The sequence below is a fragment of the Acanthochromis polyacanthus genome, chromosome 1, assembly GCF_021347895.1.
Source record: "Acanthochromis polyacanthus isolate Apoly-LR-REF ecotype Palm Island chromosome 1, KAUST_Apoly_ChrSc, whole genome shotgun sequence".
Classification (NCBI taxonomy): domain Eukaryota; kingdom Metazoa; phylum Chordata; class Actinopteri; family Pomacentridae; genus Acanthochromis; species Acanthochromis polyacanthus.
This window is the reverse complement of record NC_067113.1, coordinates 29,762,652-29,779,933: the sequence shown is the minus strand read 5'-3', so window position 1 is coordinate 29,779,933 and position 17,282 is coordinate 29,762,652. Positions and strand designations below refer to the sequence as shown.

At 45.3% G+C, this 17,282-nt stretch overlaps 1 protein-coding gene across 2 annotated transcripts in view; it reads right to left on the bottom strand.

The window, feature by feature from the left end:
* The window catches only part of zfyve26 (zinc finger, FYVE domain containing 26), a 46,980-nt gene that overhangs the window by 12,454 nt on the left and 17,244 nt on the right, over positions 1-17,282 (bottom strand). The window contains exons 18-32 of one of the 2 annotated variants that reach the window (XM_051957262.1): positions 16,930-17,100; positions 15,411-15,644; positions 15,006-15,111; positions 6,698-7,518; positions 5,704-5,903; positions 5,353-5,457; positions 5,135-5,257; positions 4,686-4,862; positions 3,354-3,603; positions 3,171-3,269; positions 2,904-3,085; positions 2,253-2,389; positions 1,109-1,137; positions 777-913; positions 270-490 (exon numbers count right to left, since the gene is read on the bottom strand). In XM_051957262.1, coding sequence (XP_051813222.1) covers positions 270-490; positions 777-913; positions 1,109-1,137; positions 2,253-2,389; positions 2,904-3,085; positions 3,171-3,269; positions 3,354-3,603; positions 4,686-4,862; positions 5,135-5,257; positions 5,353-5,457; positions 5,704-5,903; positions 6,698-7,518; positions 15,006-15,111; positions 15,411-15,644; positions 16,930-17,100 — 2,992 coding nt within the window. The remainder of the gene's footprint in view (positions 1-269; positions 491-776; positions 914-1,108; positions 1,138-2,252; positions 2,390-2,903; positions 3,086-3,170; positions 3,270-3,353; positions 3,604-4,685; positions 4,863-5,134; positions 5,258-5,352; positions 5,458-5,703; positions 5,904-6,697; positions 7,519-15,005; positions 15,112-15,410; positions 15,645-16,929; positions 17,101-17,282) is intronic. The other variant, XM_051957265.1, reaches the window with a different exon arrangement.

The window sequence follows — 17,282 nt, the reverse complement described above, 5'->3', positions numbered from 1 at the left end:
CTGAGGATAGAGTCCTGTCTTCTGATTAACGTTTGTTTTTGATATTAAGGAAGTTTTAGGAGTAAAGCAGAATTTTTTCCTTGGGTTTTTTTTGGGCAATCCTGTTCTCTGAAACACAATAAAGCTGATTTCCATACAGTGTAGCTGACTTTTCTTAAGAGTACAGCGGAGAAGTACACCACATTACATCCAGAACTTAGAGACAACAAGTGCAACTAAAAAACACAAATTATTTTTGTTTTTTCACACCTAAAGTGACTAAATCTGACCTGTCACACAAGGCGAGATCCTGGCTGCGGCCGACTTTAACAAACATCAGCTTGGCGCTGAACAGCAGCTGCTTCATGATGTCGGTGAGCAGGCAGGCGTCCACCTCCGGGTTGTTCAGGTTACGAGATAAAGAGCGGCAGTGGCCGATGAGCTGGTGACCGCAGGCTGTTTGGTCGCTGTGCAGAGACAAAATGGCCACGCAGAGGTAGGCGCTGGGAGCCTGCAGGTTGGATCAAAACAGCTTCATGATTTAAAGTTAAATTTGAAAGTTCTGACTGAGTTAATTCCACAAAAACACAGCCTGAATAGCAGCGTAGCTTCCTGTACCAAACTCAATTACAGAGAGTTTCATTCTGTCACAGCCAAAGACGAAAAAGGAAACCATACAAGGTTTAAATTCAACATAAAGGTTTTATTAAGTCTAATGAAAGACACCTGCAGATGATGAACTTGAAAAGGTAAAATGCACAAAGGTCCAGAGTAATAATAAATGTACAAACGCAGACCTGTTCGTAGTAGAATTCGCTCCGCAGCAGCTGGTTCTCTGCAGAGTCTGAGCTGAGCTGAAATTGTCGTTGGACCACTTCAGGCAGATGCAACATCCCGTCCAGAGTCGACTCTGTGACGACAGGACTACCAGCCACTGGACAAAAGCAGAAAAGCAGAGAAACACAGAAGGAAAGTTCAGCATTAAAACCTCTACTCAGCAGGGATATGTGCCTTTATCAAGATTTTAGAGGAGATGAAGTTCCTACATGCTACTTTTCCAACAAATTAAATGCATTCTGATGCTCTAATACAGCAAAAAAGAAGAAGATGAAAGCATGAATTATTTTACCTTCAGCTGGTTCCTGCTCATCGTCGGAGCTACAAATAGAATAAAACACAAGGAAATTTCAATTTAGTTTTGCTTTTTTTTATATTCTTTTCTTATTGTTTGTTACAATATTGTTTGAGACAATATGACCTGTAATTGGCACAATATAAATAAAACTGAACTGAATTAGTTTTGCAATAAATTTCATATTTATATGTATTCAACATTACTTACATCTTGTGATAAATAGGGATTATTTACACAATACAACAAATTTTATGACTGTTTTTAAGCTCAGACGTCAGTGTAAAACTAATTCAAGCCCCGAGAAATGTACTAGGAAGCATGTTTGACACAACTATCCCTTCTTTATGGAAGCTGGCTCGATAAAGAGGAACAAGTTGTTAGAATCCACAGATATAAAGAATATGAAACCTTTATTACAGAAAAAGCACTGTTAATTAAAAGATGATGCAAGAGAGGAACGGTGGTAGAAAACTGTTAATCATGTAAGTTAACATTTATGTGTTTCACCACACAGTGACTCTAAATGCAGTCAATATTAAACTTTATCATTTAAACATGATACTCAAGAAGTGCATTTGGATCTCAAAGTGAATTTAATGTTATTAATTGGATATCCTCTGTGATAAATACCAAACAGTCCATTTTCTCATGTGTTCTGCTAGCTGCAGTAACAGCAGGTTAAAGCAGACCTGGCAGCCCACCAGGACCAAATATAAAAACATATTTAGGCGTTTTCTGCATCGTCGACTGAATGTGTGTAGGTTTCCATGGCAACACAATGCATACAGCCGTCCCGCTGTAACTTCACAGCTGTAATTGGTGGAATTTCTAAGGTTCAGCTCAACAGGTTTGCAGATACAACACATGCCCTCAACTAACAGCTTCTTACAGCTGATTTAAACCCAAACTCTGGACACAACCTTTACAGCAACTCAGCTGTGCAGCATTGGTTACCATGGTGATGAAGCAGGTTAAAGGCCTGTTAAAACTGGGACTTTAGACTCAACCTACCTCCCTAACCGCATTCATGTCATTCCTATACTGCCCTCTGGTTGCTAACATATTTGGATTTATTCAGGCCGCACGTCTTCTAATGTTTCTATTATAAACAAGAATCTTTCATTCTAAAGGCTCTTACTCTGGGTGAAAGTAGGCGTAACACTGATCACAGACTCTGACTTCGTCTCCTGGACATCCTTCAATGGGCATCTTCTTCTCAGAACAGGCGTGACAAACCAGACGGCCGCATCTCCGACAGTGATGCCGTCTGTTGAACTAAAAGCAAAGAGCACAAATAACGATTAAATCACAGTTTTGTTTTTCCCTTTCATTTGGATTTGCAATTTTAAGGTATTTCATAATTCTTGCCATTTTATAAAAATGTAGTTGATTTATTACAATCATTTCACAGCATCATAAAGACAAAAGAGAAAATAAAACACACAAAATTCATTTGACATCAACTGGAATTTTACTTTGGACTTTTGTCTTTCAGGATTATTTTTTGAAAGTAGGAAATGCTTTTTTTGTCCCAAAGAGAAATTTCTTTTTGGTATTTTTGTTTGAGAGCATTTTTATGCTGTAGTTGAAGACAGATAGGAATAGAGAGGGAATGTCATGCAGCAAATTGCCATTGCTTGAAATCAATCCAACTTTTAGTCCCAAATCAACCAGGTGTGCTACCAGCTTTTCTGGACTTTTGCACATAAAATCAAATTTACATATCTGCAAGTAATTCTATTTAATTTGTGACAACCTTACAAAGTCTCAGGCTGCTCCGCCCACTCACCATGGTGAACCTCTCCCTCTGGCAGACCATGCAGACGACCTGCTGGGTGTCGGGGACCCAGTCTTTTCGGGCCGGTGGTTGCTCTGGAGGCTGGAACTTTGTGGACGAGCGACGTTTCTTCCCTGCCGAGCCTCTTTCCCTGTCTGAGCTGCTCATTGAGGAGGTGTGTGTCGGGGTGCTGCCTGGAAATTAAACACAAGTAAGTCGAGAAAACACATGAAATAACTGAACTCGCTTATTATTATCACTAATGAGCATGTGTCTCACTTGCGGAGGATGATGGAGATTCAATTCGACTGGACATCAGGGAGCTGCTGTCCTGAGCTGGACACTGCATCAGCGTCTCCTGCAGGCTGATTACAGAGTCTGGAAAAAATAATGTGTCACAAATATATGCATTACCTACTGAAATATCTGATGTATTCTCTGTGTTGTCGGCTCGCTACTGACCGGATCGAGACCTCTCTCTGGGAGCGCAGGGGAAGTCGAGGGCCTTGCAGGCGTAGTCCGCCAGCAGCTTATCGATGTCCTCGGCGTTAAATCCGGCTTCCTGACCGACCAGGAGGCTCCGCAGGGTTTGAACCGCCACATCCACCCAGTCCACCTTCAGGTTCATCAGCAGCTGCTCCAGCATCAACAGCGGGTCCGACAGCAGGGCAAAGTATTCCTGCCTGGCAGCCGGGGGAAGAGTCAGCAACACCTGGAGAGAGAAACACACTGACTGAGCCTGAGGATTTACATACAAAAAGCTTATAAAAACCAACATGTTTGACGAGATTAATTTATAGGTAACAGCACTAATAGTCCTGGATGGTTAAAAGCACGTAAATGTGATCTAAAAACCACTGAAAGCAATCAGGTCCACACATCTGTGGGTATTTCTGGGAGGTTTTTAGATTTGCAGTACCATTTGGCGATATAACTTGTACCAGATAAATATTCTTCACATATTTTCAGAATCTGTACACAGGTCTTTGGCTTTTCTTCATTGTGTTTAATTGCTTTAAAATGCGGCTGATCATGTTTCTCCCATGATGGTCTTCGTGTCTCCCTCTAATTTTTTACACCGATTGTAAAACGTTGCGGATGACTTTTAAGGCTCCTCATTATTATTTATAGTTACAAATCCCTGATGAGTCTGTCTGTATTTTAATTTTAAATCAGCACATTTGACTGATTTCCAGGATGTTCTGGTTGTTCCCAGTGCCTAATTAGTGACTACTTTGGACTCGAAGTAGGAGGGTAGGAAGAGATTTACCAAATATAGATATATATTTTTTTAAATCCTTCCTGGAAACAGTTATTTTCTGCGTGTATTTAACTTCATTTTTATTTTTCTCCTCTGATTATTTGTTGTTTTTAATGATTTCACAAAGCACTTTTGTGAATTGTTAAGAAAAGTGCTGCTTAAATGAAGCCTGTTATTACAGATTCAGCAGAAGCTAAGTTGGAAGTGCTTGTTGTCTTCTCTGCCATTACATCATTTTGAGATGGAAAAAGTTACCACATCAGAATTACTAGAAATACACAAGACCGGACATGATGCTGAGATGAAAAAAGGGAATTTCAGAGGAAATTACATCTAATGTTGAGAAACCACCATTCTTGCAAGCACAAAGAAACTTCCTGTCCTTTGAGTGACCTTAAAATCTAAAATTTCAACTAATCACAGGCAGATTTAAATTGAATTTCAACAGATTAAAGGTATGTTTTTGCCAAAACAAGTGTTATGCCATGTTGTCTTTCCATCGTCATGTTATGTAACCGTGCACACAAACAAACCTTGGAGCCCAGATGGAGGGCATGAATGTGTCGTCGACGTGCTGGAGACACCTGCATCTGGAAATGCATGGTGAGGTAGTCGGCCAAGAAGTGACAGGCAGGCAAACCGGGCCGCCGATCCAGAGCGCGCTCACAAACATCCAGACCGACGCCAAAATCTGACAAACCCTCGAGCAGCTAAACAATTAACAAAATGAGAAGAACACACCCAGCGGTTGAGGAGGGCACAAATATTCTTAAAAGTTGAAATATTTCCAAGGATGTATGGTTTCTCGAGGCAAAAGAAGAACATATCGTGAGAAGGCTATAGAGATAATCAGTGTAATTTGAGTTTTGTGGAAGATTTAAAGGATATTTGGTACTTATGCACAAATCACATTAGTCCTACAATGTTTTGTGCAGCCTAAAAAGGATTTGAATCTTAACCCAACAATTTAAGTGTTCCGGACCTGAAAAGCTTCATCTGTTTGCCCCTTCTCCAGCAGATGAAGCAAATGTTCAGTCTGCAGCTGCAGTCTCAGCTGGTTGGATACGGGATACAGCTCTACCCACTGTGCACAAAGAGCAAACTCCTGCAAAAAAGATAGAAAATAAAATAAAAATCACCACACTATTCAGATAATGTGCTACTGTTTTGACTGAACCACTGCAGATCCGCCGTGCCTACTTTTGCCTCCATGATCATAGACAGCATTTTCTCAGAGTCTGTCTTGGATTTGGTTCTCAGCTCCTGCCACGTGGCCCACGGCAACGGGGGCTGTAAATTCAACATCTGCAAGGAGAGAAGAAGGAACAAACGCTTGACAAGTGACAATTAAAAGTCAAATATGGAGTGTGTTACAAAAGACGCAGAAACAGCTCAGCCCAAGTCGTAAATTCCCTCAGCTGTAAAGTCAAGTACTGGCATGCATCGGTTACACAAGCCCACTGTACACTGGACTACAGAGGCGTGTTTTACTGTACTAAGATGTATTCATTTCTCCCAAGAATACAAACAAGTAATCAAATTCAGCTTTACTGCGTGGTAGATGTCCAGTTCTTTCTTCTTGAGCTCCAGGTCTGTCTTCAGCGAGGGCTCTGTGTCGGAGTCATTGAGGCAGAACTCGAGCAGCTCCAGGCAGGACGACAGAGGCCATCGCTCCAGAGCCTGGAGGGCGACTCGGGCTCGCAGGTTGGCATCCTGCACCCGGAACAGATGGCCGATACCTTCATCTCCATCTAAACACAGACGATCAGATAAACAATAAACATCTGAGTGAGATTTGAAACACACGCAACACTGAAACTGTGTCGTTGTTGTAAATTTGATCATTTCTGCGTGACAAAATTGTGAAATTTGTTGGAAAATGTGGTTTAGATCTCAACAGATGAACGCAGCAAATGAAAATAGGACATTTTATACCAACAAATAATAGTTGATTAATGTTTGTCTGGTGATTCTATTAGAGGTAAAAGTGAATAAAAATGTCATGCTTTGGCAGACAAACAGATGAAAATACAATTGAATAGTTTGAGGAAAATATTTAATTGCAAATAGATGTTTTGATATAATTTTTCTTAAAGTCAATCTGAAGTTTAAAGTCCCAAGTGTGATACTTCTAAACATATGTGATGGATAATGTTTGGGGGTCAACAAGACATTTTCATGTTTTCCATGAAAATTCACTTTAGTTCATGTGCTAACATAACAGCACAAGGGTTTTCTAATCATCAATGAGCCTTTCAACACAATTAGCTAACACAATTAGCATTAGAACACAGGAGTGATGGTTGCTGGAATGTTCCTCTGTACCCTATGGAGATATTCCATTAAAAATCAGTGTTAAAGTGTGATCAATTTAGCACATTAACAGTGTTTACACTGTATTTCTGATTCATTTAATGCTATCTTCTTTGAAAAAAATGCTTTTCTTTCAAAAATAGGGACATTTCTAATTGAGCCCAAACTTTTCAGTGGTTGTGTATGTTTATGAAGAATTGGTAATAAAGCTGACTTAAACATCTTTCCTCACCCTCTAGAGCAGCAAAGGCCAGTAAGCGGTCTCTTAGCGCCCCCTCCTGGCTTCCGCCCTGCCCATAAAGCTCCAGCAGACTGAGGGCTCGGCTCAGGTCTCTGGAGGCCAGAGCTTTCTGGAAGGCCTCAGCAGCCGCAGCCTGAGAAAGCTCCTCCTGAGGCCCAGAGAGCAGGAGGCTGACCAGAGGTTTCCCACAGATGACTGATCCGAGACCAGCAGAACTCTCCTCGTCTTCGCCTAACGGGGTTCCCAGCACCGGTTCAGCCATGGTCTGAAGGAAAGACCGCAGGATGGGGAACTCCTTCAAGAGGTTGTCAGCTTCTCTTGAAATCTGCTCACCATCCAGGACGACCTCTTTACGGCCGCTGCGGAAGTATCCGGACCAGCCAGAGGGTTGTGCCCGAGCAGGTTCTCCTTTACAGGCCGTCAGACAGGCCAGCAGGGCCAGTAAAGGAGAGCGAGACTTCAGGAAAGACAGGGCTGATGGTGTGAGGAGGAAGGAGTTTGAGGATGAAGAGGTGGATGGCGGAGACGTGGAGAGGTTGGTGGGGGAAGCTGAGTGGTCGTCCACTGAGACTTCGGACTCGGAACTCACGTCAGACTGAGACTCTGTGATTCCCAGAGTCGTCACGTGATCCTGAGCATGTTGTTGGAGCAGAAGAGACAAACTGGCGACACTGAAGGGTCCGTCGTCTTTCCCGGAGACTCCGTCATCACCCGGACATGAGATCCACACAGGAAGAGTCTCACAGCATCGCTGGACGATCACCTGCTGGACACTCAGGCGCAGACCTTCCTGCTGCAGCAATAACAGAACTCTGGAGATAAAACAAGACAAGAAAAGGTTTAGGCAAATTGCGGCTTTTACATCCCTCAACAAAGGTTAAAGCCACCTAGATTTAATCACATTTTTACTGTTTTCATCTTGAAAAGAAATATGAAAGCTAAAAATTGCAACTTTCAGAACTTTGCTGCCCTAAAACACATCAGAGCATCGACTACCACTGGTCATATCGCTGGTGTTCAGTAGAATGTCAAATTTAACATTTAAGTTCTTTAATGGAGTCGTCAACTGATCAAACCCAACCAGAATTTCAGAACAGCATGCAGCAGCAGCGGTAGTAGTAGCAGTAGTGAGAAAGAGAAGAAGAAAGAGAAGGAGAAGAAAAGGAGAACATGGGAAGAGGAAACAGAAGAAGAAGAAAGACAGAGTATAAATGTCTAATTTAATCAAAAAATGAAAACTAATTCAAACAAATGAACAGGACTCAATATAAACAACATAAAACACTTTAGTCAACAGCCAGAAGATTACAACTGGCACCAAGAAAGTAACCCATCATAAAATACATTATTAAGATCCTATAAGGTTCTCTTTCAAACCTCCCTCGGTATCTCACTATGGGAAACGCCCTCTGGCGTGACCCATCATGGAAGCTCCAATGACACCACGTTTGTCATATGACAGACCAATCATCTCGAGATGTATGGGCCAGCCTGCCCCCCTTATAAGCGCCCCTGCGCTGCACCCACCATTCTCGGTTTCTTCCACGTGAAGATCATCACATAGCTCCTCAGAGGTCCTGATGTTGGGTTTTCATTCAACTGCTCTTCCGACGCGCCATCAAGGTAGTCACTTTCAGGATTCACTTTTATCGCTGCTTTCGTCGCGAAAGGGTGTGTTTTTGTTCGCTTATCACGCTAACCGTTAAGGTATTAGGGTGGTGGCGTTTTATTACTGACCGTCGGGGTCGGCTATGGCTACTGCTTCCTCTAAGGGGACAACGGTTAGCGGCAAGGGGAAGGACGTCGAGTCCCATCCTTGCCCGGCCTCTTGCGGTTTTAGCATTTCAGGGAGAGGCCCACATCCTCTCTGTATTGCTTGTATAGGAGTGCAGCATGCTCAGGCGTCACTCGCAGACTCCGAGTGCTGCCAGCACTGCAGCACTATGCCAACCAGGATCCTGGAGAGGCGCCTCAGGGTCTCGGCCAGTTCAAAAGCCGACCCCTGCCTCTCTGATAGCGCCGCCAAGCCGAAGCCGGCTACAGCTAACATAGACTGGGCTAACCACCCGGTGGAGGATTTCCCTCCGCTGTTCGACCAGCTCCTCGACTCGGAGGACGAATACGGAGGGGGGGCGGAGAGGAGGATGATAACCTGGACCTCCTTAACAACAAGAACGAGGAGGATGACGAGGACGCAATCCTCCCCCCGACTCTGGCATCCCGACCCAGCAGCTCCGTTAGCGGAGAAATCCAACCCCCCTCTTCACCCTCGGAGGTCGACCTGCATGAGGTGTGTAAGCGGGCAGCATCCCGGCTGGGTATAGACTGGCCCGCATCACCGGATGACAAGGGCGAGGAAAGAGATCTATACGACGGCAAAATTCTGCCTTCTCGCCCAGTGTCAAAAAAACAGGTCATGCCCGTCGTCCCAGCATGCATGAAGGAGATGAAGCGGTTTTGGGACAAACCGTTTCACCACAGAGTCCCCGTCAAGGGTTACTCCAGCTTGGAGGTAGCTGACAGCGAGGAGTGGGGCCTCGGAGATCCCCCGGCAGTGGAGCAGGCGGTGGCTTCTCACCTCCACCCCAGCCACCGGTCCGCGCTCACTGCAGCGGGTCCCACCCTTCCGGGGAAGATGGAGCGCTTCTCTGCCTCCATGTACCAAAAGATGTACAAATCAGCAGCCCAGTCAGTGAAAAACTTAATGTTGTCACCCTGCTGACAGCCTACCAGGCTGAACTTTTCCAGGAGATGGGGGTCCTCCTGGATAAAGGCTCCCCAAGCCCCAAGATATGGGAGGAAATATGTGTTGTCACCGACCTCACTCTCCGTGTCTCTAGAGGTGCGGCACAAAGCTGCGGCCGTGTTATGGGGCTTGCAGTGGCAGGGGAGAGAGCGCTCTGGTTGAATCTCTCCAGCCTGTCGGACCAGGAAAAACAGGTCAATATTGACGCTCCCTTTAACCCGTCAAGGGCTAAGGGCTTATTTGGGGAGGCTGTCACGGCCATGCAGCAAACCAGTGACCTGAGGAAGAAGCAGGGAGAAGCCTTCGACCTCTGCCTTCCTCGCAAGGTTACCTCTCGCCCCACACCGCCATCTCGCCAGGGATTTGCGGCTACAGCGAGAGTGCCCAGCAGCGGCTATAAGGAGCCCAGACCACGCACGTATGAGCAGCCAGCGTCTCACCAACGCGGAGCTCAGCATCAAAAACACTGGTCCAAAAAGTCCTTTGCCGCTGTAGCTGCTGCTCCAGGCACCGATCCAAACCGCCCGTCCCGCCCCCCGGACGGGAAGAAAAAATGGTCGGCCTAGGTGTCGTGGTTCGCGGGAACAGAGGCTCAGCAGTCAGCACTCTCTGAGCCCCACGGAACATACCACGTGTTTCCCTCTCCTCCCAAGAAATGGAGGATGGATGTTTTGGACCAATGTTCCGGTCAGCGCTGTGTAACGGCCCCGTTTGGTCATCCCGTTCACAGACAGAAATATGCACTCGTTCCCCCAGTGCACAGTTTCTTTTCCCCCCTGGTCGCTCCACGGAGACAGTTCAAAGGGAAGTGGGAAAAAGTGCAATGTTCACACTAAGCACTTCTCATGGTTTTTCAATAAAAAACAGGCTGTCGCAGCCAGGCTCATTCATAAAGCCGAGGGCGCAGCAAACACAAAACAAAAATGGAAATCAAGAAGTGCAGGACAGTCTGTCTCCCCCAGAGGGCGCAGCTGGTCCATTGTTAATAGAGTGCCTGTATAACCAGAGTGGCGACAACTGGGGATTTGACTCCATTTTGTTTCCATTCACTCAATATGGGACGCGCAGCGCGAGGTGCACATTCACGAAAACTAGCCATTTGTGGATTGCTTACTGATTTCAAGACATGTTTTGGACAAAATATTTTACTGGCTTGTTTTGTCTGGATGTCCAAGGTTGGATTATGGCCGTTTTTTGTGGAATATTTTCATCTGTGACTAGTTTTGAGCCTTCAAAGGTGAGTTGTGCTGTTTACGTTATTTGCTGTTTGTTGGACAAATGTGTTTATATTACCCGCTCTGGTAATCACATCTGAAAGTGGTTTATACCAGCGGATTCATGAGAATCTAAGCTTTCCTTGGGTGTATAATGTTGCTATCATCGAGTTTGCAGCTTCGGTGAATTTAGCAAAATACGTTTGCACATATTTCATGCATCTCCATGCATGAAAATGGTCAAAGTCAAAATAACCACATCTGCCTAAAATCACATCAAACTTTTCTATCTGTCATTCACCCATACATCATAACATGAAATTACATACATGGGACTAACCTGGCACAAAAACCATGATGAAGTCGGTTTCCATCCCACTCTCCGGACTTTATTTTCCCACAGTTTCCTTCTTTCAGGATCACTGGGAAACCGAAACATGTGGGATCCCTTCTCTGACCGATTTGTGCACCCAAAGGCACAACAGCCCATCATTTTTCTGGTATTTAGGGAGCGAAAAAAGACTTAGAATTACACTCTGCGGTGTAAACAACGTTAAAAGGAAACCCGGCGTTCATGAATTGGAAACAAAATGTCACCTATACATCACGTGACCAAAATTTTTTGGACCCGTCGTGTCGCCACTCTGGTTATACAGGCACTCCAATTGTTAAGCTTCAGGCCACCAGGCCCTCTTGCTGTCAACACAGAGGAGTGGCACGCATGCGCAGTGAACCCCTGGGTGTTTACAACAGTTACCAAGGGTAACAGGCTGCAGTTTGCAATGAAGCCGCCTCGCTTCAACGGTGTGCTAATGTCAGAAGCTACGGGGGAAGCCGCGGAGGCTTTGGAGAGCGAAATATCTTCTCTATTAAGCCGAGGGTCAATTCGCATTGTACCGGAGGGAGAGAGGAATCAGGGGTTTTATTCCCAGTATTTCCTCATTCCAAAGAAAGGAGGTTCATTACGTCCGATCCTAGATCTGCGTTGCCTCAATCTACACCTCCGAAAGTACAAATTCAAAATGCTCACACACAAGGTTCTGTTCCGATCCATTCGTCCAGGCGACTGGTTCACTTCAGTAGATCTGCAGGACGCTTATTTTCATGGAAGCATATATCCCGCACACAGAAAATATCTCAGGTTCGCTTTCAGGGAAACGGCATACGAGTATCAGACCCTGCCTTTCGGGTTGTCACTAGCCCTGAGGGTTTTCAGCAAATGTGTGGAAGCAGCCCTGAACCCGATGTGAGCATCGGGCCTCAAAGTGTTCGTGTATCTGGACGATTTTCTCCTTTGTGCTCCCAACAAGGAGAACGCAGAGAGGGATACGCGGGGACTGATAGACAGGCTGAGCAGGTTGGGCTTCAGTACAAACCCCTTAAAGAGCTGTTTGTCTCCTACTCAGAAGATCGAGTATTTGGGCCTCGAAATAGACTCTGTTTCATTTCAGGGTTTTCTGTCCCATGCTCGGGTGGAGAAATTTCGCCAACACCTGGCTTTATTTCGACGGGGAAGTTCAGTGTCATTACGGGACTGTCTCTGGCTGTCAGGGCTGATGGCGTCATCAATATCTGTCATTCTACACAGGCTGCTGAAAATAAGGGATTTTCAGTGCTGGATATCCTCTCTGCGTCTGGACGCACAACGTCACCTCAGGCGTATGGTGAGGATTTCCCCGGAGTGCCTCCTGGCTCACCGTCACTGGAGAGACCCGGGGATATTCACTACCGGCGTCCCATTGGGAGCGGTTGTGATGAGGAAGACCGTTACAACCGATGCCTCGTTAACGGGGTGGGGAGCGGTTTTCGAGGAGAGGTCAGTGAACGGGACCTGGCCCCCGACGCTTCGTCATTTTCTGCCCCTCCTGGGGAAGTTTCATGTGCTGGTCAGAGCGGACAACACGACAGCAGTGGCCTACATAAACAGGGAGGGAGGCAATCACTCTGTAAAATTACACAGACGAGCTCAGAGTCTGTTATTATGGACCAGCGAGCACCTGTTATCATTACGCGCGGCGCACGTTCCGGGTGCACTGAACAGCGGGGCAGATTTACTCTCCAGGGGGAATCCCTTGTACAGGGAGTGGAAACTGAACCCCGAAGTGCTTCTCCGGGTGTGGGAGAGATTCGGCCGAGCATCCGTAGACCTCTTCGCATCGCACGAAAACGCGCAGTGTCCCCTATTTTTCTCATTACGAGACCGGGACGCGCCGCTGGGAGCGGACGCGTTGGCGCACCCGTGGCCAAACGCGCTGCTGTATGCTTTTCCCCCTCTCTACCTCATCACTCCATCTCTGATCAGAGTAAGGGAGCAGCAGCTTTCATTAATCCTGATAGCTCCTTACTGGCCCAGCAGACCGTGGATGGCGGAGCTGATACAGCTCATACACGGCCAGCCATGGCCGTTACCGTTACGCGTGGACCTGGTGTCACAAGCGCGCGGGCAGATTTTTCATCCGAACCCCGAACGTCTAGCTCTCTGGGCTTGGTACGTGAGAGTGTGAATTTACACGAGTCTGGTCTCCCGACAAGGGTGATTGAGACTATTCAGTGTGCAAGAGCACCTTCCGCGCAATCATTATATGACAATAAATGGCGCGTTTGAAAAATGGTGTGAGACTAAAGTTATCATTTCGTTTCAGTGTTCTGTCCCAGATGTGTTGTGCTTCTTGCAGGACTTACTGGACGGTAATAAAGCTTTTTCCACCATTAAGGTCTATTTGGCCGCTATTTCAGCTTGTCACGTGGGCTTTGGAGGTGCGCCTACCGGGCAGCATCCTCTAATAAAGAGGTTTATGAAGGGTGCACGTCGGCTGCATTCCGTGCGTAAACACCCGGTTCCGTCATGGGATTTACCCTCGGTTCTGGAGGCGCTCACAAGGTTGCCCTTTGAGCTGTTAGAATGTGCAGATTTAAGAGTGCTCTCTCTTAAGACTGTCCTGCTGCTGTCTTTAACGTCAGCTAGACGGATAGGCGAGTTACAGGCTTTGTCTGTGCACGCCTCATGCCTTCAGTTCTCCCCAGAGTATGGAAAGGTAATGTTGCGTTCTAACCCAGCGTTTGTGCCTAAGGTTAGTGATTCTGTCTACAACTGTTCCACGCTTGAGCTGCTCACTTTTCACCCACCGCCGTTTGCAGGGGAGGATGAGAGACGGCTCAATTTGCTTTGTCCTGTGAGGGCGTTACGCATCTACATGGACAGGACCAAGGGATTTAGGAAGAGCAACCAGCTCTTCATATCGTGGGCTCCCTCTCACAAGGGGAGGGCCCTGACGCGCCAGCGCCTGTCACACTGGGTGGTGGAGGCTATAATCTTGGCGTACGAAAGTCGTGGGTTGCAGCCCCCGGAGAGGCTTCGGGCCCACTCCACCAGGGGTATGGCCACCTCATGGGCCCTATTCAAGGGCACATCTGTGAGGGATATTTGTGCCGCTGCCAGCTGGGCATCCCCACACACATTCATCCGATATTACAGGCTGGACGTGACCGAGACGTCTCTGGCTCATTCAGTCCTGAGTGTGGGTAAATCTTAATTGCGTGCTAGCTCTTGGGGAGGGTTTAGGGTGTCGACCCATCGCGGGTCGTGGCTTTGTGGGCTTTGGAGCATGCAAATCCGGGAGTGGGCTATATCTCCCATAGTGAGATACCGAGGGAGGTTTGAAAGAGAATGTTAGGTTACTCACGTAACCCCGGTTCTCTGATAACCGAGTGAGGTATCTCACAACACTGCCCTACTTGCATCAGTGGGGTGGAAGAAATACGCTTGAGAATGGTGGGTGCAGCGCAGGGGCGCTTATAAGGGGGGCAGGCTGCCCCATGCATCTCGAGATGATTGGTCTGTCATATGACAGACGTGGTGTTATCGGAGCTTCCATGATGGGTCACGCCAGAGGGTGTTTCCCATAGTGAGATACCTCACTCGGTTATCAGAGAACCGGGGTTACATGAGTAACCTAACGTTATTTATGGTGGGATTTTACCCGAGTAATTCACATATTAGGAATTTAAACCAGACAAAAGTTCCAGAAAACTTCAGACTATAATGCCTTTTAAGGCCGAGACCCTACAGTTTTCCAGTGTATTTTAAACAACGCACATAAGTCAAAACATGCACTTGCATTTTTGTTTTACTGCAATAAACTATAAGATTTGACACTGGTTTTTCATTATCGGTGGTAGAGGACATTCACCTTAACATATTTCTTGAATTACCAAAGCAAAGCAACCTTTCACTCAATAAAAAGCTCTGCTGGGAGGTATAGAATTACAGCAGCAGCCCATATAAGGAATAATATTGCAGGTAAATTACAGGTTGACATGGGATGAACGTGGTTTGTACCTGTCAGGAGACACCTGCCGGTCAAACAGCAGGTGGGAGAAAAGCTGAAATGGGGTTTGAAGCAACACCAGCAGTGGATTCCCGAGTTTCACTTCACTGTTGTAGTCTGAGGAATCAGTAGGAGAATGAAATCAAAAGAAGACCAGGTGTAGGAGGAGAAAGAGACACAAAAGGCACAAAGGCAGTCACAGTTAAGCTGGAATAGCTGTAACTTGGTATAAAAGTGAGCTTGTTGAGTGACAAGAAGCTATGAGATGGTGAGATTAATACGAAACAACATTGTGCATTTAAACTGCTTGTTTGTTGTTAGACAATGCAGTGACCAAGTTTTTAAATCAGTGTCTCTTTCCAAAAAGGAAGGAAAAAGCTTTAACTTCATCTTCCCTCAGTGACGAATCATTGTACCTTCTGAACTGAGGCTTCGCACTAAAACAGACGCCAATGTGTTGACGTAGTCGAAGAAGCTGCGCACGAAATCTGGTCTGGCGAGTTCTCCGTCTGGCTCGAAGGGGCAGAGCTGATCCAGAGAACGCAGCAGCTGCTTCATGCTGGAGCGAACAGGATGAGCGTCCAGCTCCGACTGCTTCAGACTGGCCTGTTCAACCAGGAGGGCCATCAGAGAGCTGCTCACACTGCCGTCTGGTATAGGAGATTTTAAAAAAAACAACAAAAAAAACAGAGGGTTCTATATTCTACATATTTACGAGAAAAAAAGTTGAATATTATCAGGGATCATTGGGGTTAAAGAATAACATGGCTTCACTTTGCAAGTCTGGATCAACATCATCACACCAGACACCAATACTCACAGTATTATATTACGTCTGCAGTGGATAAACTAATCAAATTATACTTCAAAATTGGATTTAGTGATAAGGAAACACTCGAGATTTTCGCAAAGAATCAGCATATTAAAAACATTCGGACTTTAAAGAGGCTGCGAATTGGGTACATTCAGAAGAAAACAACATTCTGGTTTAGATGAGGTGACAGTTTTTATGCATCAGAAACAACATCATACGATACTACTAGCTGCAAGGTCATTCTCCTTACTCATGCAACTCCCTACTTTACTTACTCTACATACACTAGAATAAATGCTGTTTCCTTCGTTCTATACTACAAACAGTTTGTGCAAAAAAAAAAGTATCAATCAGTATTTCTAGTCATCAAAAAAATCTGTGCAGTAATTATTGTTCTAGTAGTTATTTTTACAAGTAGTACTTGTGTATATTTTGCTTTATTTTTTATACTACATTCCTTAAATGTTTGCACTACCTTTGCTGCTGTAACAATGCAAATTTCCCCACTGTGGGGCTAATGAAGAGTTATTATTTTTAAGCTAACTGTAGCTATTTTCTGTATTTTGTCTTGTGAATTTCACTGTACTTTCACATCTGCAGTGTACTGTGGTTTTGTGGAAATGAAAAATGTGTATTTTAACTGTACTGTATATTAAAATGAGAAACAGCTATGAATTCTCTGTGCACAGCCTCGGTTTCATGATCTGTTTTGGAACCATATTCTACTGCATGATCACGACGAATAAAAAAATAAATAAAACTAAAATGGGCCTATAACATTCAGTGTTTGTGGTTAGCATCTGTGATTTGATGAGGATACCTGAACTGTGCAAAGTACAACAATGTCAGTCCTTGATTTAAAAAAAAAAACCAGTTCAAAATGTTTGGGGAAATTAGCATAATTCATGTGGTTTTTTTTCCGTAAATCTGTGAATTTCTGCTTGCAAATTTACCATTTATTTCCATTTTTCCCCTACAAAGGCCCTAATACACCATCAGAGGCATTACACGTGATGGTCCAACATAGAAAACAGCTGCAAGACACGTAAATGAAAACATCTGAACACAATCTGACTACCCAGACACAGTGCAAGTTAAATTTTCTGCTTCTTGACAGTCACCTATGCCGTCAGTAGCGGTGCTCAGATTGTGCAGGGTGCTCTCCAGACGCTGAGTGAGGCCGAGCCGAGCAGAAATACACTCTTCAGTCAGCGTCGGGTGGCAGCAGAGCAGCACCTCCTGGATGGAGCAACCAAACGGGCTGGAAGACACCTGGTCGTCCCCACCGGCTTCTATGAACAAGAACAAATCAGTAACAAAGGAGCTATTCTGTGTATGATACATCTATGTTATGTGAACTATATCTATGAATGACATGCTATGGCCGACTAAAGAACATTTAATATACATTTTTAGCCTCCTCAAGCTAAATACTTATACTAGTCAATATCTATGATTCCATTAATGACTTTTT